The following is a 26,734-nucleotide window of genomic DNA, read 5'->3' on the forward strand; positions in this document are numbered from 1 at the left end:
CATTGCATAATGGACAAATGAAAAGGACAAATCTGCAAAATGTTTAAATTCTTACAATGAAAGATTATAGTGAGACTATAAATTTTTATGTAATTAATTTCATTAAATTCTTACATTGTTTAAGGTCAATCCAGATGTTAAAGTATCAGAAGTAGGTTTTTCTGGAGTATTATTATTGATGTTGTTCTGGCTAAGGTTCATCCCAGCAGTAGGTTCTTTACTTCGCTGCCTTGGACTGACTCCAACTGCTCGGAAGTTTCTTTTTAGATGTTCAGGTATAAGTGGACGATAAAGTGACAATTCTTCAGGATGCCTTATTCCTTAAAAAAAAAAAATAAGGTAACGTTTATTATTCATATCAAATGGAACTGCTCACATTATTAACTAGCAACCTAATAATATTAACTAGCAAGGTATATTCAAGACAAAGGAATTAACCAGAGCATCAAAATAAAATTAATAAATAAAAATAAATTTTATGTTTATACTCCAGAACAACCATGCAATCAGAGGAGCTCTTCTGTTCACTCCACTTTTCATTCTTACTCTTGCAAAATGCCAAATTTTGGTTATATTCTGGTTTTGCTTTGACTTTGGTTCCCACTATATAATTTTTTGGGTGAAATCTTTTCATTAATCAAATAAATATAAATATATTATATACAATATTAATAATATAAAATATAAATAACTATATGAAATAAAATAATAAATAAATATCAATTAATTGAATAAATATTCATTATAACAACAGTGATTTTTTTAAAATAATTCGAAAATAAAGATGTAAAGCAAAAATAATATTTAAAATCTGAATGAATATTACTTTGTTAATTTCTTGTGCAACATTAAATTAAATGTCTAGGATTGGAGCCTGGTTTATATAGTGTTGTGCAGGACCTAAGTGAAAATAACTTTCAGGGCCCTTTAAAATATCAATGAAAAGCACAGTATTACTGATATTTATCAAGAATTTTTTAAAACTTATTTTTATCATTGTAAATGTTATAAATATGCCAACATTTAGGCATTCTTTTGTATATACTTGTATATATATATACACTCTTGCATCAAATCACAAATGACTAGCCCAATTGCCAGGTATTAAATTCATTCCTATGTGTTAATATTTTTAGATAGCACAGATTGTACAAAAAACTCTTTACAAAGCCTACATGATTCTAGATATATGGAAAATATGATTTAGAATGGACAGTATGTGGTTGTTCACTGGAAACAATTATGAAAGAAAGCCGTCATCTACATTGTGCATTTTTTTATACAAGTTTAGTTAGTTTACTGTACTTTTAAGCAGTAAATCCACTACAATATAAAGTTGTACACTGGTAATGTCCAAAGTTCTTGCTGAATTGCATGTTCAGACCATAAATGGTTAGGCTGCACCTTGAGTACTGCATACAGATCTGGAAAACCTCATTTTAAGAAAGATGTGAATCCTGATCTCTTGGAACAGGTGTATGTAAGAGCAACCAGATTAGTCAAGAACACAAAAAAAAAAAGTACTCTTACCACAAAAGACTTCAGTTCTGCAAACTGCAGTGCTTGGAAACTAGGAACTTGTAAGAAGACCTGATTGCGGTGTTTAAGGCACGCAAAATGGATTGAGTAAACTCAATACTGATGGTATTTTAACTCTCATAAAATGCACTCAAGGGGGACATAAACTGAAATTTAAAAAGGATGGTTGCGGGATAGATGTGCAAAACTTTGTTTTCAGCCAGAGTATTGATTGTTGGAACAAACATTGTGAAAGTGGGTAGTTTGAATAAATTTAAGGAAGAATTAGACATACAAGGCCATAGTTAGGAGAGGGCTTTCCAGATCTTATCAAGCATGTCTTCTAAATTGCATCCCACTCTCGTTCTACTGCTGGGTGAAAATTTTATCCCCAGATATGTCCACATAGTCTTGACTGAAGAATATGGTAATTCAGTCCTATCTAGTAAAAATTTATCATCCTGAACCTTGATTTTCTTATTTTGGCCAGATGGTACTAAAGACAAAGTCCATGATTTAGACAGGTCAATGGCCAAGCCTCTTTTGCAAAAGAGGGCATAGGCCTGGTCTAACAGCCTCTGCAGGCCACTTCTGGTGGAAGCTATTCCCTTTTCATTCCTATTCTTCTTACCCCCTTAAAAGAAGATGAATTTTTTTTGTCACATAAAGTGTTCCAGAAATTCCACCTCTCTGTTTACACAATATATATGAACATATAAATTATATATTTTACTACACAGAAAGAAGGGCACACTAGGTCTGTAATTCCACATGACAACAAACCAATATGGCAGCAAGAACCAATATAAATTTATCAGGAGCCTACTGTTGCATACAGGAAACACATTATGAGAAGGAAACAAATTTCTGTGTACTGAAATTTGTGCTAATCTGGGGTTGTAATCACGAACTTTCCAACATTCAGATATCAAAAGTCAAGACTTTTTAATTGAGATACAGCTTTAGCCAGAAGGCTCCAGAATTGAATTTCAGCATTTGCACAATGCCAAAATGCAATGGTGGAAACCGGCAGAATTACTTAACAAGTACAAGACAATGCTGAGAAAAAGCCATGACTTAGGGTTGAATTTGAAAGTGTGCAATTCTGCCCAGATAGATAGGAGGGAGTATATGATGAGAGCCTCGTCGATCAATTCTGCCCTGGAGAGACTGTGCAAGGCTCAAGGGGGTAGAATTTTACTCAGCCTGGTTTGTGCTTGTTAACAGGAGAGACTGCTTCTACAGGGATGGGATACACTTAAATAGAAAGGGTGCAAGAATATTTGCTGATGCTATCGAGGCAGAGTTAGGTGGGTCGGAAAACTGCTAGCTTGGGGGTGATACACGGACTAATAGATTAACAGTAGTAGCCGCTAGCAGAGGTAAAAGTGATTCTTGCACTACTTCTATTGAAATGCAATTGAGCAGCAGCCTGGAAAGAAAGGCAATGGGAATTTCCAGGACTGTTGGGAGTCAGAGTGAAACAAGTAAATACATGGGCTGTGTTAGGGTAACTAAGAGTAGAAACAGGTGCATGTATACTTGCATGTACACCAATGCTAGGAGTATAGTCAACAAATTCGATTAGCTTGAAGTGCTAGTCAAGACATCAAAGGCAGATATTGTTGAGATTTCAGAGACATGGTGTCACACAGACATAAGCAGTGCAGAACTGGAATCTGGGGATTCCAATGTGTACAGAAAGAATAGACAGGGCAGGGAGGAGGGATTATGCTATTAGTTAAGAAACACAAAATCTAAGAAAGTGCACCCAACTGATGTGGGTGAACAATGCAATTTTGAGCCTGTTTGGTGTGACATAAGCACTGAAAAAGGAAAAATGAGAGTAAGTGTGGGTTATAGGCCTAATGAATCTGATGAGTATAATGAGCAATTGTGCAGAGAAATAGAGTGGGCCAGTAAATTAAAGTGTCTTATAATGGGGGATTTTAATTACTCGGATATTGACTTGAATTTGTGGGTTGGTCACTCACACACTAGCAAGGCTTTTGTGGATTTATTGGATGGTTGTTTTCTACAGCAGCATGTTCGGGAGGCAACTAGAGGGAGTAATCCTCTTCATGCATCAAGAATCTGCAGATAAAGGAACCACTAGTTGGCAGTGATCACAGTGTGCTGAAGTGGGATTTACTCAAAGAGGTAACTACCATCAAGGGTAAAGGGAAGGGTTTTTGCTTTCGTAAAGGTGACTACGGTGGTCTGAGACACAATTTAAATTCTATACAGTGGAACCAACTGATGATGTTACCAACAGAAAATTCAAAATGGGAAGCATTCAAAGAATTAATCTTGGAATCTACTAGGCTTTCCATACCAACAAAGAATTATTGTTCAAGATTTAGGCCTATTGGCATTGGTATAGTTAATTCTGGCGCAAGGGCTACTTAGGCCATATTGCACCTATTTAGGCCTAAATGGATGTCAGATGAACTAATTAGACATGTGACAGAGAAGAAAAATGCATGGGATACATATAAATTAACATATGACACAGAAGCCTATGATAGATATAAGCTGGTCTGTAACCAAGTTACAAAGGAGGTTAGGCAGGCAAAGGCAGATTACGAGAAATCTTTGGCAAAGGATGCAAAGAAAAACAGCAAAGAGTTCTTTAATTATCTAAAATCTAGAAGGAAGGGGATTAATCAGATCGGTCCACTTGATATTGACAGTTCAACTGTTGATAATCCTGCTCAGGTAGCTAACAAACTAAATGAATATTTTGCATCGACATTCACACATGAGGAGTTATTCAGGAAGGGAAATGCCAGAGGTATATTCAACTCTGGCAGTAAGCTAGACAATCTTGAAATAACTGAGAGTAAAGTGGAGGAGAAATTGTTGAAGATAAAAACAAGAAAGGCACCTATCCAGTTATATTAAAGGAGGCGGCAAAGGAAGTAAGCAAACCCTTAGCCATAATTATGAGAGCTTCCCTGGACTCAGGGGAGGTACCCATGGACTGGAGATGTGCAAATGTGACCCCAATCCACAAAGGAGGATCAAAGGGAGACACAGGTAATTACAGACCTGTTAGTTTAACTTCTGTTCCAGAGAAATTAATGGAGACACTGGTTAAAGAAGCATTGCAGGATCATCTAAACAAGACTTCAGTTATAACTTGGACACAGCATGGGTTTTTTTAAGGGGAAGTCTTGTCTGACTAATTTGATTGGATGCTATGATGTAGTCACAAAGGAACTGTATGCAAAGAATAACTTTGATATCATATATTTGGATCTTAGAAAAGCCTTTGATACTGTTGCACATGGAAGAATGCTGCACAAGTTGGAGCAGTGTGGCATTGGAAGCAAATTGCTGCTATGGATAAAGGGATGGATGGTTGAATGGGAGAAGACAGAGAGTGGTAATCAATGGACACTGCTCTTCGTGGACTAATGTTATTAGTGGAGTCTCTCAGGGATCAGTGTTGGGTCCCTTGTTTTTTTCTGTATTTATAAATGATAGTGATAATGGTATATCAGGCTTAATGTCCAAGTTTGCAGATGATATGAAGGTTGGCAGGGTTGTTAATGACACTAATGACAGTATACTGCAGGATCTAGAAAAGTTGAGCAGATGGGCTGAGAGGTGGCAAATGAAGTTTAACATTGACAAATGTAAAGTACTACATATGGGAAGCAGTAATCCCAGAGTAACGTATCAACTCTGTGGTACCACACTGACAGTGGTAGAGAATGAAAAGGACCTGGGGTAATTGTGCAGGCAGATATGAAGTTTTCTAAGCAGTGCAGACATTCTGCAAGAGTAGCTCATGATGTCTTGTCAATGATATACAGGAATTTTTCTAGCAGGGATAGGGAGGTGATTATCCACTTGTATAAGGCAATGGTCTGACCACATCTTGAGTACTGTATACAGGTCTGGAGGCCTCATTTTAAGAAGGATGTAGAGCTGTTGGAATGAGTACAGAGAAGGGCATCAAGATTAGTGAATGGAACAAAGGGTTGCTCTTATGAAGAAAGGCTTAAGTTTTGCAAATTACAGTGTCTGGAGACTATGCACCAGCGAGGTGATCTGATTGGGGTGCATAAAGCCTTGAATGGTTTGAGCATGCTCGCGGATGAGATTTTTCCTCTTGCTTAGAATAATCGCCTGAGAGGGCATAAATTCAAATTGAGGAAAGATGGTTGTGAGATAGATGTGTGTAAGTTTGCCTTTAGCCAGCGTGTGATTGATTGCTGGAACAAACTTCCATCTGTTGTTGTAGAAGTTGATAGCTTAAATAAGAGTCAAGGCAGAACTTGACAAACATTTGGAGCAAGTGGATGGGTGAAATAAGGGTTTTTTTTTTTTTTTTTTTTTAATGGCTGATGCTATATAAGCTTGCTTTCTTGCATCATGTGCCTTTGCTAATGCTAAATGGTAACTCAAAACTTTCTTCCAAATTAATCCAAGCTTACTAAGTTGGTTTGAAACATCACATAATTAAATTAAGTAGATTTATAATGAAAAATAAAAAAATCAATAATAACAACAATATACCTGTATATTTCAAAAATAACAGAAACTTAACCAAAAATTGGAAGAAAACTAAACTATTGGATAATGAAACCGCACCCAATTATTGGAAAACTTCCAACTAAATCCCAAGGGTTAACAGGTATGTAAGTATATAGAAAAGTAATGTTATGCTTATGCATGCAAGTGGTTTCATTACTGTAGTAATAAATTCTGTTCTTGCATACATTACTTTTGGAACACTGTATATTCATATTAACATTATAAGAAAATATCCCAATTTACTGATACTTTTATATACTTTTAATGGTCCAATAATGATAAAAAAGAAAAAAAAATGGCAATGATTATACCTGATTCTTTAATTACCAAGTGGCACATAATTTTATTGTTTATTGGGAATTTTTAGCAATATAAAGAAGGTACAAAAATTTTTTTTTGGTCATTTTGTACTACTTTCTTTTCTTTCTTTTGTACTCAGGCACAGATGGCAACAAGTAAGGAAGTTCCAGGTTTAGCCCATGTGACCCACATTTAATAAAAATAATAATAGTAGTAGTAGCATGGGAAAAACAAAAAACATTTCACACATCCATTCCCTCTAAACATTTGTCCAGTTCCTCCTTGATTTTATTTAAGCTCTCAACCTCCACAACGACAGATGGAAGTTTGTTCCAGCAATTAACCACCCGCTGGCTAAAGGCAAATTTCCACACATCTATTCTACAACTGTTTCCTCAATTTGAATTTATGCCCCATCAGGTTCGTAATCTGAGCAAGAGGAAGAGTCACATCAGAATTGAGCCTGCTCAACCCATTCAAAGCCTTATACACCTCAATCAGATCACACTGCAGGTGCCTAGTCTCCAGATGTTGCAATTTGAAGAACTTAAGCCTTTCTTGGTAAGACTACCTCTTCATTCCCCTCACCAATCTTGTTGCCCTTCTCTGTACTTGTTCCAGCAGCAGCACATACTTATTAAAATGAGGCATCCAGATCTGTACACAGTACTCAAGGCATGGTGTGACCATGCCTTATACAAAGGGATAATTGCCTCCTATTTCCTACCACCAGCAAAATTTCTGTATATCACTGACAATACCCAATGACCTGCTCTGGCAGCCTGTCTGCACTGCTCAGGAAATTTCATATCTGACTGCACAATTACTACCAGATCTTTTTTCATTTTTTACCACCTTAAGTGTAGTACCACACAGTTTGTATATTTCTCTGGGGTTACTTCTACCCATATGCAGTACTTTGCATTTGTCAATGTTAAACTTCAGTTGCCACTTCTCAGCCCCCTTGTGCCAAAAAATTCTCAGCACAACAACTCAGCCCATCTTTTCTAGATCCTGTTGCAGTAACACATGGCCATTACTGTCATTAACAACCCTGCCAACCTTTGTATCGTCTGAAAATTTTGACATTAAGCCTTGATAAGCACTTGATAAACATCATTGATAAACACACAAAACAACAGTAGGTCCAACACCGAACCCTGGGGGACTCCACTAATAACAATAGTCCACGAAGAGCAGATTCCATTGATTACCACTCAGTTTTCTCCAACTCAACCACACTTTTATCCATTGTAGCAACTTACCCTTAATACTATACTCCTCCAATTTGTACAGTAGTCTTCTGTGTGCAACAGTGTCAAAAGCTTTCCTGAAATCCAAGTATATGATATCAAAATTATTTTTTGCATCTAGTTCCTTGGTAATCACATCATAGTATCCAATCAAATTTGCCAGACAAGACTTTCCCTTAACAAACTCATGCTGTGTCTGAATTATTACTGCAGTCTTGTCTAGATGATCCTGCAATGCATCTTTAACCAGTGACTCCATTATTTTCTTCAGAACAGAAGTTATACTAACTGGTCTGTAATTACTCATATCATACTTAGATTCCCCCTTTGTGAATTGGCAATACATTTGCACATCTCCAGTCAGTGAAGACTTCCCCTGAGTCCAAGGAAGCTCACATAATTATGGCTAAGGGATCCTTCTCTAACTTTAACTTCTCTAAGGGTTTTTTCTTACTTTTTTTGCCGCCTCCTTTAATATAACTGGATACATCCCATTCACCTCAGGTGCTTTTCTTATGTTTAACTTCAATAATTTGTCCTCCACTTTGTTCTCAGTTATTACAAAATCATTAAGCACCCTGTTACAGTTTGATAAACCTTTGATAAATGTGTGGCACAATAAATAAAATAAAAAAGTAAATAAATAAAAAACAGACTTTCCTTAATTGAATGTATTTATACAGTCACAGCCATAATCTTGGCACTCTTGAATAAACTAATATTTATTTTTTAGAGTTAAAAAAGAAGCTGCACTTGAATACTTTATTGCATATAAGTGCTGTAACTAATAGCACTTATATGCAATAAATTAATAATTATTACACAGTATACTCATTAATGCAAAAATTTATTTAAAAATGTATATTCTGGTTTATGTTACCCATTTATGGACAAATTCAATTGAAAAATTTGGTTGAAACTCAAGCAGTTGCTCTTCACATTTCAAAGGCTTTCGATTGTGTTTGGCATAAAGGTCTTCTAAACAAGCTTCCATCTTATTATGGTTTGCCAATTGATTTTTGTAATTGGGTATTCAGTTTTCTCTCTGACTGCTCTCTGCGGGTGATGGTAGATGGCTCTCTGTCTTCTGGCTTCTCCATGCTGGTGTTCCCAAGGTCCAGTTCATTCTTTTTCCCACTCTTTTCCCCTCGTATATTAATGACCTTCTTCCATTGACTGGAAATCCTACCTACAGTGTTGCTGATGATAGATGATTGCATTCCACCTTCCAGTTTGAGAAACCTTGCCCTGCATAAACAGCTTTAACTTCTCGAATATCCACTACCAATTCCTCAAATGCTGAGGCAAAACAACTTAGTTGATTTCAATTCTAGTAAAAGTCCTGTCTTATATCTCAAAAAAAAAAAAAAAAAAAAATTCTTCTGCTCCTATGCTTATCTTCAATGACATTCTGATTTCTAATCTCTCTCTCTCTCTCTCTCTCTCTCTCTCTCTCTCTCTCTCTCTCTCTCTCTCTCTCTCGTGGCATAAGCACATTGCAAATATTGCTTCCTCTGCATCTAAAAAAACTGGGTTTTTTTCTTTTGCTATTGGCATTACTTTTCTTCCAAACAGCTGTTCACGCTGTACAAATTACAAATCTGCCCTACCATGGAATATTGTTCCCACATCTAGGGCAGTGTCCCCAAAATCTCTCTTAGGCTTCTTGATTCCATTCAAACTAGGGCAGTTAGGTTAATTAATGACATCTCTAACAGTCTCTCCACTCTCTGTCTCATAGATATTCTGTTTCTGCTGCATGTCTTATCTATAGCTACTTCTATGGGCACTGTTCTTCTCAATTGGCTTCAATAATTCGCACTCTCTTTTCCAAAGCAGTCCAAATACGTGCTGCAACTAGTCAACATACCTTACTGCCCAACTTCAAACTCACAGAACCAACTTTTCTACTTCTTCATTTATTCCTTCAAACTTCCATTTTCTGGAACAACCTATCTTCATACATATTTCCTGAAATTACAATCTACAGAAAATCAAGTCTACTATCAACAAGTATCTTCTTTCATTTTCTCAACTTTCAACTCAGCACAGTATTAAGTACTACAGGTTCTAATACCTCTCGTGTTTGGGGTTTTCATTATAAAAAAAAAAAAAAACCCTACCTACCTTTAACATTTGATTATTTGGAGAGCTAGAAGATTGATAAGCAGAACTAAAACAGGATGTTGAAAATGGCTACAAGAAATTAGAAGCAGGCAGAGGGATGAGATGTTCTCTTCCCAACATTGTTTAATATATGTGTAAGGGTAATAGTTAACAAGAGAGATGATGAGGATGGAAGGAGAGATAAAGGAGTAGGGAGTAAAAATCATACAGACAGTGAGATTTGCAGATGAGATGGTACTAAATCTGTAACCTCTCTAACATTAGAGAAGTTACAGATTTCATTGGGAAGATTTAAGAAAGGCTGAAGAATACGGGATGATAAGACTGAAACTGAGAGGACTAGAGTTATGATTGTAGGAAGTGATGAAAAGGAAATTACTAAAGTAGATAAGAGGACATTAAAAGTGGACAAATACAGAGATCTTGGCAATCTGCTGACAACTGACAGGAAAAGTAGTCAAGAAATTAGATCTGGAATTGCAATTTGTAAGGCAGCATTTGAGAAAAGAAAGCAGATATTTACAGGGAGAATGGATATAAAATTCAGAAAAGATTAAGGCTTTGTATGGAGTGTCATGGTTTAATGGACTGAGACACAGGCACTAAAAGAGAATATTAGAATAACTGAAACTTTTTGAGAAATGGGTACGAAGGAAGAATGAAAGGGTGAAATGGGCAGACAGGGTTAGAAATGAGAAAGTATTGAAAAAAATATAAGAAAATCAAAGTATGATAAAAGCTATAAGGAACATAAAAGAAAAATTTAGTTGGACATGTACTGCTAAGAGGAGAAAATTTAATGAGAGCTGTAACGGAAGTAAAGTGATGGGAAAGAGATTGAGAGGAAGAATTGGAAAATTGGATGATTTGACAGAGGCTGAGGATTACCATTGGCTGAATTGTAGTTGTTAAATGCAAAATCATAGTTCAGTAAAAACATTAAAGAACAATATATATATAAAGACAAATCTACAGAAGTTGTCATCTCACAGATACAAATCTATATTATAAAATATAGATTTGTATCTGTGAGATGACAACTTCTGTTTCAGAAGGTAGTAGAAATAGAGGCATGTGATGCAAGAAAGCAAGCGTATGAGCTTATGTAGAATCAGCCAAAAAAAAAAAAAAAATAAATAAATAAACAAACAATTTCACACAACCATTCCCTCTAAAAGTTTGTCTAGTTCTTCCTTGAATTTATTTAAGCTATCAACTTTCACAACTACAGATGGAAGTTTGTTCCAGCAAATAACCACCCACTGGCTAAATGCAAATTTCCACACATCTATTCTACAACTGTCTTTCCTCAATTTGAATTTATGCCCCATCAGGTTTGTAATATGAGCAAGCAGAAGAATCCCATTAGAATTCAGCATGCTCAACCCATTCATTCAAGGCCTTATACACCCCAATCAGATCACCTTGCAGGTAGTTTCCAGCTGCTGCAATTTGCAGAACTTAAGCCTTTCTTGGTAAGAGGACCCCTTCATTCCCCTCACCAATCTTGTTGCCCTTCTCTGTACATGCTCAAGCAACTCTACATCCTTCCTAAAATGAGGCCTTCAGACCTGTAAGGCAGTACTCAAGGCGTGGCCTCACCATTTCCTTATACAAAGGGATAATCATCTCCTTTTCCCTGCTAGCAAAATTCCTGTATACCATTGACAACACCCCATGACCTGCTCTGGCAGCATGTCTGCATTGCTCAGTAAACTTCATATCTGATTGCACAATTACTTCCAGGTCTTTTTCATTTTCTACCACCCTAAGTGTAGTACCACACAGTTGGTACGTTCCTCTGGGGTTACTTCTACCCATATGCAGTACTTTGCATCTGTCAATGTTAAAACTTCAGTTGCTACTTTTCAGCCCATCTGCCTAACTTTTCTAGATCCTGTTGCAGTAGCACTCTGCCATTACTGTCATTAACAACCCTGTTAAACCTTTGTATCATCTGCAAACTTCGATACTAAGCCTGATATACCTTCATCAATATCATTGATAAAAATATACAAAACAACAGTGGGTCGAACACTGAACCCTGTGGGACTCCACTAATAACATTAGTCTGAAGTTGAAGGTGATCTGCCTGGATATGGAAACTCCATTAAACTCAGAGTTTGTTATGCAATACTCATTGTGCACGTACAGAATGTGATACACAGGAAATTAAAGATGCCATCAAATGAACAGCAGCAAACAATGTATGTTCTGTGGCTGGTTAAGTCTGAGTTTTGCTGTGTCACTGATGTCTGAAATCCTTCTAAGTATGATTCCATAGTGAAGTGGCATTGCATGTTTGAAGAAATATGGTATGGCACAAACAACATACTAGTGGATGTACAACAGGGCCCCAGGAAGAGTATAAGGTATTTCTGTATGTTTGTGTGCCACATATTGGTAATACTTGGCAATATACCCATACTGCATGCAGTGTGTCCAAGTCGTATGCAAGCCAGATTATCAATTACACTTCACATTTGTATACAAATATGGGTAAGCTAATATAACTAGATATGAAGTTTCCAAACATTTCACATCAGTGGAAGGGTGAATATGTTCAACTTAGAGACAAATACAATTATCTGCAGCCCTGCATAAGTTGCTAATATCTTTTTAAATTGTATAGCATCACTTTAAAAGGTGAATCTGTTATACATTTAAAAAAGTGAGACACCTCTAAGACAGCTGTTTCTAAGCATACTAGCTTCTCATCAGTTGGTGAGTGGTTTATATTAATAAATGTATGCCAAAACAGTGAATAATGTAATTTTTCTAACTGAACTAATAGTCAAGTAGTGTATGGAAGTGAAACTTCCATTTAAACACGTGAAAACCATTATATGTACTTTTAACTTGTAGACTTGGGCTATGTTTTTCCTATCCTAATTCGATTTCAGCTACTGTATTAAAATGTCTTCCCCCCAAAATTTTTTCCTATCCTAATTCGATTTCAGCTACTGTATTAAAATGTCTTCCCCCCACAATCCTATAAAATTCTAAAGTTTTATTTTCAGAATACTGATTTTAACTAGTCAGTTTTTTCATCGCAAATGTGGTGAATATTTTTAAGAATAATTTATTTAATTAACACTGACAAAGCCATTTTGACCAAACTGTAAATGCATTGTTAATAGTCAGTTAGTTAATTAACAAAAAGATCTAAAACACTCCAATGTTATAAAATATTTAATCAAAAAATGCTTACTTACCAAGTTCTTTACATAATTTTACAACTGCTGCAAAAGTTTTACAAGAAAAGTCAGTTTTTACATCAATGAACCTCAAGTCAGGAAGTTGTAGCCTCAGTGTCTTATGCATTGGTGTAAAATGAAGAACAGAATCTGCCTGAACTCCATACTGGTCGAGTGTGGAACGAGTGCGGCTAAGCCACGTGTTCTTTCTTGGCCACCACAATGCATGATCAGACCAATCAATTGCAACATCTACAAAAACATAGACATATATATATATTATTATTTTAATTACAATATTTACTTCCTTAGTTTTTACAATGGCACTTTACAAACTATGATAACACTACTGGTTAGATACAAACTTTCCTTTAAAAATTAATCCCTCTAAACTAAATAATCGATAATCAAGTCCAACAAAAATATAAGTTTTTGTGACAAAAAATTACTATGTGGTACTGGGACTGCATGTTTAAGAATGTATCTCAAATTTAATATAACTAGGTTATTTAGTAGCTTTGTAAATAATTTAGTAAATAAAAATTAATTATCATTCATTTCACTGGAAAAATAATTGTGATCATCTAATAGTCTGCAATACAGCCAAATTTTTTATGGTTTGATAATAATTCTGTTAGTTCATCATTTTTTTTTTTTTTTAACTGAAAAGCACAAATTACAAATCATTTAATCTAATACACATACCACTAAATCTTTACTAGGAGAAACCAGTAAAACAACCACATTTGATCTTTATTTGAAAACTCTGAAAGCAAATTTCTATCTGTTGGTGTTGTGGAAATGGGTAGTCTGAATAATTTTAAGAACTAGGCAAATTCTTAGACGACGGACAGGTGATGTGAGAAGTGGGTTTTTATTTTATTATTTTTTTTTTGACTGATGTAGAAATTATGCAATTTTTGCTGTACAGAAATGATGCAAGTAATTACTCTCTTGCATCATCTGCTACTACTAAACTAAAAAGAATTAATTTATTTTAATATTGCATTTTTATATTTTAAATGAATTATAATAAAATACTGAACTCATGAACATAAATAAGAATATAATGTAGAAATATAACAGTGATAATTTGTGTAATTAAAATTTAAACTTCCATGCATAACAAAAAAACAAGGGAAATAAATACCATATGAAAAACTATGGTTATACCACTTATTCACAGATTAATATAGGTATAATTTGGGCTTTGTTTTTCTACCAGAATGGTGTTCCAGAAGTTAAAAAGAAATACAAATAAAAAATCATATATTTAAAACAAAAACTATTTATTATTACTAATGCGGTTGGTGTGTGCGCATACTGTGCATTGTGTAGGCGTAATATTATTGGAGTATCAAAATAATATTACACCTACACAATGATTATTTTTCAATATAAAATAAATTTTCTTGAGAACCCAGGGAAAAAAAAATAATAATAAATAAATAAAAAACATTCAAAACTAACTGTTTAAAACAGTAAAAACCTCCAAATTTGAAAATTTGGTGCAATCTGCATTAGGATTTTCTAAAATTTTTTCTCAAGGGTTTGTTTGTTATTTGGTTTTTAGGAGCATTAGCAACTAAGGCCATTATCGCTCCGGGAATATGCGGTGGTCATTCCCTGACCTTTCCGCATCCTCCGTATTTGGTAGGCACAGGCTCGAACCCTGGTCTAATCAAGAAGTGTGTGCTATGCACTGCTGCTCCTGCCCACCTGGCTACAGAGGCCTTTCTCAAGGGGGACCCCCCCTTTTCCTAGAGGGACTTCCTCAACAACCTGGAAGTTAAAATTTACAGAAAAAACCCTGGGTATAATATATTAAAAAAATAGGAAGGACACAATTGAGCAGCAATTATCAAAAAAGGAGAGGGATTCAGAAATCAGAAAGAGATTATCTTCCATTAACTGTGAGAGACCTGCAAAACTTACAACAAGAACTTTATAAACTATTTAGTTAAAGATATTTTGTGGGTAAAACAATTTTCTATTAAATACACATTTACATTATTAAAATAATTAATATTATAGAATTAAAACTAGGAAGGATATTACACAAAAATGCTACTAAATAAGAATATTTTTTCATAAAATTCATTTTATCCTGTGAAATATTTAATTAGTTTGGTACAAAAGGACAAATTAAATTAAACTACTAGAAACAGCTAAATAAAACTGGCTACATTTTAGATTTCTATACTGTATTTAAATCCATCTTTAGCTGGATTTTGGGTTTAGGAGAAGATTATCCATTGATCACAGGAAAAACCTAACTGTATCAAGCTGAGGAGCACTAGCTACAGAAATCTCATATAAACATTAAATATTTCACATTGTAAAGTGGCTTTTAATATATTTTCTTATTTAGTAACATTACAGAGATTTGGTAAACAAACAAGGATTTTTCACTACAAAACCAGTATATATTTCTGATACATAGGTTGCAATTTTTTTTAGTGTGCCCCTAAAATTTTTGTAAGCTTGTGTTAAAGAGATATTTATGTATAAAAATTCCTCACAATATATTACAAGTATTTTTGCTGGAATTTTACTCTGTAGTTTTAGAATACCACAGTGTTTTCAAATTCACTAGCAATTAAGTGCTGTAACAGGATCTGTGTATATTTTAAAAATGGCCAAGCTGTTTGATAAATGAAAAACATCTGCTGGCCTTGGACCATGAAGCATCAACTGCAGTAAGGTCTCATGCACTGTATTAAGGAAAAAAGCCTTTAAATTAAAAAAAAAAAAAAAAAAAAAGCATATTTTGTGATAAAAATAAATAACATTAGTCACATGCAGTGAGAGTTAAGTAGTTCAAGTAGAAGGTTGTTTGCTAGCCTTTTCGTCTTACAGTAATCAAGAAAACTTATGAAACATTGTAGAATGGTTTTAAGTTTTCATAAGTTATTTTAAATACACTCAAAACAGTACTGAAATCACTTATTTTAAACAGGAATAAAAATGTGTACTGATTCATTTTGCAAGATATCCTCTTAAAATTTGTGTTACTTTTATTTAAATTTTTAAATTAAATTAAATTTTATTTGTAAATTTAAAAATTTACAAATTTTTAAATAAAAGTAACAAAACAAATTAAAATACATTCAACTCCCAACAGGAAACTCAGATTTGTTGTCTATGAATTTCAAGTTCATTTCTGTGAGTTTCCTATAGGAAACTGATAGATTAATTTCCTTTTTTATAGTAATTCCAAATAGAAAACATTGTAAAAATCTAGAGAAATAGATTTTTACAATGTTGTACAATAAGAGTGTTTTTGAGCTTTAGAGGTTGAACTGGTGCTTCAAGAGCACCTAACCATCAAATATGCATTTCATTTTTATATTTTAAAAAGTCATGGTAAGAAACTATATTTACAAAATATCAAGAATGTTTTAATTATGAATAAAAATGTTTCATAAAAGGACTATAAGAATGAGTAACTCTGAGTTCTCCAATTACTAATAAGTTGATAATTTTTCTTTCAAATAGCAACAGACAGTCCTATGACCTTCCGACAACTTCCCTGTTATAAATTACCACGTCAAAGTGGTCACAGAATAACAAGAATGGCTTTGCAGTAAGTGTCTACCTCTTGCCAGTATTCAATAAAAATCAACTATCTACAGAACAAATTTTTAAATTAAATTTTGTTTTGTTTAATTATTAATATCGTCATTATTTTCTACTTTTTTCATTGCAAATGTATAATATTAATAATTTTTTTTCTGTTGAGGGAGGTACTTTTCCAGCAATAATAATAAAAGCTTTTTCTGCAATATCATGGAACATGCTCCAACTTTAGTGAGTTAGCTTGGTATTGCACTATTTCAAAAACTATGAATAATAGATTAAGTACTCTGAAATGATTACATTCAAAGCATTTGGTATGAAATGAGATGTTTCTCTGGTGTTTTCTATATTTTTTTCCCAAAACTTCATAAATTACTTCATTTACTTAATACAAATCAGACTAACACCTTACAAATAAAAATTAACGGCAGTTTTTTTTTAAGAATGCTTTGACTTACAAATACATCAATACATTACTTTAACAACTAAAAATTAATGCATTAAAAATATTTTATAACTCTAATAAAACTAAACATGTCATCCCAGGAATTTATATAAAAAGTCTATGGAAAAATATACCTTCCCAAATAATATACTTTACAAGCAAACAAAAAAAAAAAAAAAAAGCTAAAACAACAACAGATATTAAGAAAATACTGATATGAAAGATTTTATATATTCACTTAACCAAATTAAATTTCATTCATATACATTTACAAATAAACTTTACATTATAGACTAAATGTAAGATTGTTTGTTTTTGTTTGTTTTTTGTTTTTTAGGAGCATTAGCAACTATGGCCATATTGCTCCAGGATATGCGGTGGTCATTCCTTGACCTTTCCGCATCCTCCGTATTTGGTGGTGACGGGCTCGAACCCCGGTCTAATCAAGAAGCGTGTGCTACGCACTGCTGCTCCTTCCACCTGGCTACGGAGGCGCCCTAAATGTAAGAAATGAAAGATTTTCATGGAATGGAAACTTGTATACAATTAAGAAAAAGCAAAGTATATTACAATGTTGTGAAGGTTGCAAATGGATCGTTAGAGAGCTAAGAGAAAAATACCTCTAACTTGAAAGCATTTCGAAAACAATGCAGAAAGTTGTTGAAAATTAAGGTGATTAAATGAGAGAACAGGGTAATGCAGAGAACAGTACTTCAAATCAAGTAGACTAGCTGCAAGCACTTTGCAAGAACATGAAAGGAAACTCAGAAAACAGACAGAAGAACTTGTTTGATTATTTAGTATGGCAGAACACAAAAACGGATACAATAAACCTCTGTTATAACTCCTGTTTCTAATGCTCTTTTCTTCTAGTTTCATAGTCAACCAATGACGTGTCAAGCACCCCCCCCCCCTTTTTTTTTTACTTTTCCACTTGCTTTTGTTTTTTTTAAATAAAATTTGTTCAAAATAAAAATTTTTTTCAAATTTATTTGTTCAAAAAATTTTATTTATACAAAAATAGACTAAAAATGTAGTTTTACAAGACAAAAGAGTCCTTTTCCACTTGAGTGGCAAAAAGCAACAACTGTTATTGTTACAGTAGATACTTAAAATGCTAACCACATAAGCTGTCTCCTGTTAGCTCACGGACTAAAAGATACAGTGATAAATGATAATACTGCAGGCTGAGGCAAAGGCATTTTGAATATGTTGCAGCAGTTCCTCTGCAATATCCACCAGCAAAGTATAAGCCACATTTTATAGATACCCACAAAGAAAATAAAATCACAGGATTCAGATCTGGTGATTGGCTAGGATACTGGTCCTTGCATTCCTATTCATTGCCTGGGTAGGCAGTCTTAAGGTAATTTTTGGCAATGCAACTGATATGGGCTGGAGCACTACCACATATTGTAAAATTTTCAATGGGATAGTGTCCAGTAACTGTGGTAAAGAGTGTTTCAAAATATGGCTGTATACAGCACAACTGGGTAAAGCTATCAAATTTTCTCCTTCAATACCAGCTCAAACATTAAGGGGAAAAAAAAAAAATTGATGTCTGGATTGTATTGTACTGTAAATTTCAGAAAGTTTTTGAAAGACTAGTTTGTTAATGAAACATTTTTATGTACATAACATTTTTTCATTGTTTTGGTCCATAGAACACACCCTCCAATTAACTGCACTTGTTTTGGAGATAACCTGTATAATGTGAGAATAATAAATTCAAAAATTGCTGTAATTTCTGTAATTTTTTCTCATTAACATTTTTCCTGTTTTCTTTTAGATAATCAATTTTAAAATTGATTATCTAAAAAGACCCTATCTGAAATACTTTCAATCACAACTATTTTGAATAGCTGGGATTCTATTGCACTGAGTGCAGCTCTGATTGATTCATATTATAAAAAAATGTGAATAAATCATTTCATAAATTAAGAACATTTTTAAATGAAATATACAAATACTTTTTTATGAACTATATTTTCGGCAGAGATGGATTTTGAAAGGGATTATTATTTATTTTTAATTTTTTTTGCTGCTGGGTACCTCAGTCTGTTCATGGAAGTAATTTATAAACCACCCAAGCTATACCAACTAAAAATTTGTCAGAGAAAAGAAATGATATTCACCTAAATCTTCAACAAGTTTCAGCATAAGCCCACCAATGTGGAGGTCACCTTTAACCCTTAGGGTCCTCTCTACCCGCAGATCAGTTACAAAAACATGCAACTCCCAGGATCCATCTCCTACCAGATAGCCATCTGCTATCATTTTTATTGACTTTAAAAATCTGAAAAATACACCAAAAAGTAAATTATTATTAAAGAGTCACTCTGTTATATATACATTTATTGTATGTTTAATGATAGGAATAATGAAAGAGATTTGTTTTTAGAATGTCAAATTCAAATGAAGAATAGTTTAAGCATACAGCCATAGTAATTTCTGACATACCCTCTTCATAGTTTTGCTTTTAAAAGTTCATTTAAGGAACCCATATTTAAGGGAGGATAATGTTTTAAATTAGAGTGGCAACTTCAGCTTTTGACAAACTGGGGAGGCACACAAAATGTTCCATTTTACAATTATATTGAAATATTCAATGACTAACTGAGATGAGACTAAATGATGCTGTTTTAAAATTCAAATAACGTTTGCAAATGTTATGAAAACATGATTTATATGAAGAATGAGATTAATTTGGTGGAAACAGAATAGCTATGTTCTTTTGAGTTGTGGTTCTACCATCCTCTGTTTGGAAGAAATTTGCAGATGTTCATATTTACCTAGATTTATAGAAATATTACCAGGAGAAGATAATTACTAATTATTTAACTGTTTTGTAGATAAAATTCAGTGAGCTAGGAGAGGATTCAAAATAACATTCTCAAAAATTATTACATCACTGGCATTGAATATTATGTTAGAATGAGTGTGCAGAATAAGAATGGAGGTAAACAAAAGTACTACCCCCCTTATAATTATCTTATGCTCATAAGTAATGAGATAGTGAAATGGGGTGGCATCCTGATGAGATACCATTTCACATATTCAACCAGTTACCAATAAGTGTAAGGTAATTATAATATTAATAGATAAGACAATAATATTATTAATCAGTAACAAAAAGATATATTGGTACACATACAACCATTTACCCATAATTGCAAGATAATTACAAGATAATCTTTAAGTATAAGATTATCTTGGCTCAAAGCTGTCCATAAAACTAATATAGTATAGTATAAGATTCTAAGGTTTATTAATACAGCAACAAAAATATATCTGTATACATGCAACCATTTACTGATCCACATATCTACAATGTCCAGGGCCATCACTAGCACGGACAGGAAACTGTGCTCCCGGATAACAACCTGAGCACTAACTTTATATCCTTCATTCATGTACTGTTAATTTTGCTCCAACTAATTTACTATTAATTTTGCTCCAACTAATTTACTATTAATTTTGCTCCATTTAATTTTTCACACTCTGGGCTATTAGTTCATATGCGAGCAGGAGTGTATTTCTATATCCTAATTCCTTGCCTAATGTTAACTAAACTGCTATATCATTGCCTGTGACCACAACACACAACATGTACACAAAATGAGTATGTACATTATATATATATATATATATATATATATATATATATATATATATATATATTTATATTTATAAAAAAAAAAAAAAAAAAAACAGCATTACATAAGAAATGTATATAATAAGTGGATATCAAAAGAAAAGAGAGAAATTGAATATAAGTTATGGGCAATAGCTAAAAGAATTTAAGGGTGAAAACAAACATAGATAAATTATAATATAATTTATATTATGTTAAAATGGATTTACATACAGGAGGAAACAGACTGAATCTTAACACAGGAAATAACAGAAAATATCAACACTGAGGAATGAGAAGAAAAATAAAAATAAAAATGGAGAATTGCATTTCTTTCCAGTATTAACAGAATTTCAATAAGTTTATTCATGGTAGTAAATCATGGAAAGCCTCTGAGAAAATATAATTTAACCTAAGAACTTTGTGGTAACAAAAAGCAAATATTTTGAATTATGATTTATATATAGAAAACAGAGACTTCATTTTGTATTATGGATTCCTTTATTAATGAATCAAACTATTTTAATTTTATGATAAGGAAAGCAAAATCCAAACTAGTACTGATTAGGAATAGAATAATTAAAAAAAAAAAACTGATAAAGTATAGTTTTCTTTTTTTAAGTCTCATTGAAACAAAGACAATGTGCTAAAATTAGGCACACAGCAACACAGAATGCCTAGAAGAAATGGAAAAAAAAAAGTTATGGCTATATGCCAGAATTTTTATAGAACAAGTTACCAAACTAGATATCTAAGAAAAATCAGCATCAAACTAAACCTGCAGAAAAATACATCTGAGATATGCCAATGAACATGTTAACAATAAAAATGTATTTTAATTTTTAATATTCTCTGAAAAGCAAACTCACAATAAATACAGTATATAATTTACGGTAAATTTGATAGTATGAACCAGAGCTGTAATGCTCAATATGTTCTATGTTGATATCAATATTTGTAAAATAATAAGGGAAATTTATCCCAATGTAATATGATGTAGAACACTTCTGTATGATACTCTCCAGCAATTAAAACGATTTTCCTTCCTGAAGCAGGAAGAAAAATCGTTTTGCAATTTTTTTTTGTTAAATTTATTTTAATTAATTTAATTTTTAATTGTGTTCAATTAATTTTTAATTATTTTTTTATTTTTTACTTAATGTAAGATTTCGGATTTTTTCATTTTAATTGCTGGAGAGTATCATACGGAAGTGTTCTACATATTATATTGAGGTAAACTTCTCTTATTATTTTACAAAAATTTACAGTAAAATATTAGGGTTAGCACAATAGCAGTATAGCTCATCAATATGTTAGTGAAATTAGATTATATAGTGAAATGAAGCATCATTAAATGGTCAAAGTCCAAAACAACACAGCTCAAACATTCAATGAATAATACAGAAAAGGACAAATCACTTTAATTCACAAAATACAAGTTGGAAGGGGCACACAGAGAGTGTGATGTGGAATTGCAAGTAAAAATTACAATATTATTTAGAAATTGCAAAAAGTACAGGATTATGTATTGCAAACAAATTTAGACATAAAATTCAACATAAGAAAACCTATGAAAATGGAAATAAGAGCCAAACAGATCACATCCAAGGAAGCCAAGAATTGCAAGTGTTCATACTAAGAGATGCACAGCTGCACACAACATAAATTTCTGCATTGCATCCTAAAGACTCAATCTTTTAGTTTCAATTTCTTTTGTTGTTAGAAAATTGGAAAGTTTTATGAGAAATTTTCTAAGAAGGAATTTAAACAACAGGGGAAAAAAAAAAAAAACAGAGAAAATTTAAACTGTGGATGTGATAATCATAAAATAAGAAATAAGAGCATTATATTTCTTATTTTACTTTACACTTTCAGTGATTAAAAAGCAGTAATTGAGCATACTAATTTAAGTACACAACAAATATCTCTCAAATCAATCAGTGAAAATGCACAAGATTACTAAACTGCACCTTTTTTTATTATTATTAATATCAGCAACTACCTACTAATATGATGCAAAGGGTGGTTTCTTTACATCATCACCTCCTTATGCAGAGATTTAAACATGAATGCTTTACCTCCTGCACAACCCATACAGTAATGAAGGGCCATCTGGTACTGGGCAGTGATGATGACGCCAGTAAATTTAAAGCATCAACAGAACATTAAAATAACATCTGCCAAAATACAAATGCCAGTTAAAGTATTATAGCTTTACCTCTTACTTTTCTGATTTTTTTCTGAAAATTATAAAGCAAGTTTTTAAGCAATCATGTTTCTATTTCACTATAATCTTTCATTTACTTTATACAAATAATGAAATGCTATATCTATTGGTATCCTTAGGCTTTAAAAAATTAATAAAAAAGTAAAAATTTCTCTTAAGAAAAATTTTTCACTGAAAGTTATTCGATGATTTAGGAAATTATCACTGTAATTGTTCAATTGGTAGCTATTGTTGTTGTTATTGTTATTTGGTTTTTAGGAGCATTAGCAACTAAGGCCATATTGCTCCAGGGATATGTGGTGGTCATTCCCTGATCTTTTCCCATCCTCCGTATTTGGTGGTCACGGGCTCGAACCCCAGTCTAATCAAGAAGTGTGTGCTACACACTGCTGCTCCTGAATTGGTAGCTTGCAGGTCATATACACCCTGATAGATTGTTTAGTGAAGTATACAAGTGCTTCTAGAAATATTTTAAAACTTTTATTTGAAGTTCGGGTGCAAAATTTATTTTTATTACTTTTATATTTAAGTTCCTTACAAAAACAACCAATGAAATTAAAGTAAAACATATTATACTGTAATAATGTTGAATACTTTAAAGAAGCAACAGTGTCTTCTTCATTTTAAAAATAAAATTGACCTTGTTTTAAGATGCGCATTGTTGTTTATGAACTTGGTATTGTTGTATCTGAAGTAGATCAATGCTAATCTCACTTTTCACAACCACACACAAAACTCATTATGAATGATTTGTAGGACATTATGTGATGAAGAACATGGAATGAAAAATAAATAACACATTCTGCATATATGGAATGGTAGAATTTCTTTTATTCTGCAGTAGGTGTGTGTCTTTCACCATCATCAGATAAGCTGTATATTTTTTTCAAGAGCAAATACGAGGGCTGTTCAATAAAGAATGATCATAATTTATTTTTCACAACATATCTTTATTAATCATCCATATTTTTTGGCCCTTTTCAAAGTAGTCCCAATTTAGTGAAATGCACTTACTCCAATGATTCTGCCATTCTTTAAAAACATGTTGGAAGCCATTTTTTGACAAGCATTTGAACATCACCTCTGATTTTTTTTACAATTTCTGACAACTGAAAATGTTTTCCTCACAGCTCCTTCTATAACTTTGGAAATAAAAAAAAAATTGCAGGGCTGCAGGCAGATGAGGAACACAAGACATTAATGCTGGCTAAGTATTGTATGAGAGTATAAGCAATGTCACATCTCACATTCATGATGCAGCATACACACACATGAGTGAAGTTGTGGTCATTTGCAATGAATGTGATTCTGCAAAGTGTGCAGTACAGTTCTGTAGTAAGGTCTCAATAACAGTGTGACGTGCAAAACATGCTGAAAACCATACCTTGAATGTCAGGAAAAAAAAAAAAAAAAAAAGAGAGATGACCATAAGGGATGGGATACACTTAAATAGAAAGGGTGCAAGAATATTTGCTGATGCTATCGAGGCAGTGTTAGGTGGGTCGGAAAACCGCTAGCTTGGGGGGAGACGAAGACCAATAGATTGACAGTAGCCACTGGCAGAGGTGAAAGAGATTCTTGCACTGCTTATATTACAATGAGCAGAAGCCTGAAAAACAAGATGCATGGTATTTCAGAGACTGCTGGGAGCCATTGCGGTACAAGTAAACACATGGGTTGTGTTAGGGTAGCTAAGAATAGAAACAGGTGCAGGTATACTTGCATGTACACCAATGCTAGGAGTTTAGTAAATAAATTTGATGAATTTGAGGTATTGCTCAAAACATCGAAGGCAGATATTGTTGGGATATCAGAGACGTGGTGTCACACAGATATAAGGGATGCAGAACTGCAATTTGGGGAGTACAACGTCTACAGAAAGGATAGACAGGATAGGAAGGGGTTATGCAATTAGTTAAGAAACACATAAAAACCAAGGAAGTGAAGCCAATCGACATCGCTGGACAGGGCAGTGTTGAGTCAGTTTGGTGTGACATAAGCATTGGGAGATCAAAATTGAGAGTACGAGTGTGCTATAGGCCTAATGACTCTGATGAGTATAATAAGGAACTGTACAGGGAAATAGAGTGGGCCAGTAAATCAGAGAGTCTTATAATGGGAGATTTTAATTTCCCAGATATTGACTGGAATTTGGGGGCTGGTTACTCACACACTAGCAGGGCTTTTGTGGATTTATTGGATGATTGTTTTCTACATCAGCATGTTCGGAAGGCAACTAGAGGGAGTAATACTCTTGATTTGATTATCAGCAGTGATTCTTCATGCATTAAGAATCTGCAGATAAATGAACCACTAGGTGGCAGTGATCACAGTGTGCTGAAGTGGGATTTACTCAAAGAGGTAACTACCATTAGGGGTAAAGGGAAGGGTTATTGCTTCCGTAAAGGCGACTACGATGGACTGAGACAGTATTTAAATTCTATACAGTGGGACCAACTGATGATGTTACCAACAGCAAATTCAAAATGGGAAGCATTCAAAGAACTTATCTTGGAAGCTATTAGGCTTTACATACAACTAAGAAATATTGTTCAAGGTTTAGGCCAAAATGGATGTCAGATGAACTAATGAGGCATATGGCAGTGAAGAAAAATGCATGGGATACTTACAAATTAACACATGACACAGAAGCCTATGATAGATACAAGTTGATATGCAACCAAGTTACAAAGGAGGTTAGGCAGGCGAAGGCAGATTACGAGAAATCCTTGGCAAGGGATGCAAAGAAAAACAGCAAAGAGTTCTTTACGTATGTAAACTCTAGAAGGAAGGGAATGAATCAGATTGGTCCACTTGATATTGATGGGTCCACTGTTGATGATCCTGCTCAGGTAGCTAACAAACTAAATGAATATTTTGCATCGACATTCACACATGAGGAGTTATTCAGCAAGGGGAATGCCAGAGGTGTATTCAACCCTAGCAGTAAGCTACAGAATCTTGAAATAACTGGGAGTAAAGTGGAGGAGAAACTGTTGAAGAGAAACACAAGAAAGGCACCCGTGGTGGATGGGATCTATCCAGTTATATTAAAGGAGGCAGCAAAGGAAGTAAGCAAACCCTTAGCCATAATTATGAGAGCTTCCTTGGACTCAGGGGAGGTACCCATAGACTGGAAATGTGCAAATGTGACCCCAATTCACAAAGGAGGATCAAAGGCTGACACAAGTAATTATAGACCTGTGAGCTTAACTTCTGTTCCAGGAAAATTAATGGAGGCACTGGTTAAAGAAGCACTGCAGGATCATTTAGACAAGACTTCAGTTATAGCTCAGACACAGCATGGTTTTGTTAAGGGGAAGTCTTGCCTGACCAACTTGATTGGATACTATGATGCAGTCACAAAAGAACTGGATGCAGGGAATAACTTTGATATTATATACTTGGATCTTAGAAAGGCTTTTGATACTGTTGCACATGGAAGACTGCTACACAAATTGGAGCAGTGTGACATTGGAGGCAAATTGCTGCTATGGATAAAGGGGTGGTTGAGGGGGAGAAGACAGAGGATGGTAATCAATGGACACTGCTCATCGTGGACTAATGTTATTAGTGGAGTCCCTCAGGGCTCAGTGTTGGGTCCATTATTGTTTTCTGTATTTATAAATGATATTGATGATGGTATATCAAGCTTAATGTCCACGTTTGCAGACGATACAAAGGTTGGCAGGGTTGTCAAGGACACTACTGACACTATGCTGCTGCAACAGGATCTGGAAAGGTTGAGCAGATGGGCTGAGAGGTGGCAAATGAAGTTTAACATTGACAAATGTAAAGTACTACACATGGGAAACAGCAACCCCAGAGCAACGTATCAACTCTGTGGTACTACACTGACAGTGGTAGAGAATGAAAGGGACTTGGGGGTGGTTGTGCAGGCAGATATGA

The 26,734-nt window shown here is 33.9% G+C and overlaps 1 protein-coding gene across 2 annotated transcripts in view; it reads right to left on the reverse strand.

Moving 5' to 3' along the window:
* LOC150083962 (unc-112-related protein-like) overlaps positions 1 to 26,734 on the reverse strand; it is a 114,202-nt gene that overhangs the window by 72,766 nt on the left and 14,702 nt on the right. For both annotated transcript variants that reach the window (XM_090375839.1, XM_090375840.1), the window contains exons 2-4: positions 19,100 to 19,260; positions 12,959 to 13,192; positions 115 to 320 (exon numbers count right to left, since the gene is read on the reverse strand). In XM_090375839.1, coding sequence (XP_090231965.1) covers positions 115 to 320; positions 12,959 to 13,192; positions 19,100 to 19,241 — 582 coding nt within the window. In that variant the 5' untranslated portion in view covers positions 19,242 to 19,260. The remainder of the gene's footprint in view (positions 1 to 114; positions 321 to 12,958; positions 13,193 to 19,099; positions 19,261 to 26,734) is intronic.

The sequence above is a fragment of the Mastigoproctus giganteus genome, chromosome 6 (genome assembly GCF_048544385.1).
Source record: "Mastigoproctus giganteus isolate SK-2022 chromosome 6, ASM4854438v1, whole genome shotgun sequence".
Lineage (NCBI taxonomy): Eukaryota > Metazoa > Arthropoda > Arachnida > Uropygi > Thelyphonidae > Mastigoproctus > Mastigoproctus giganteus.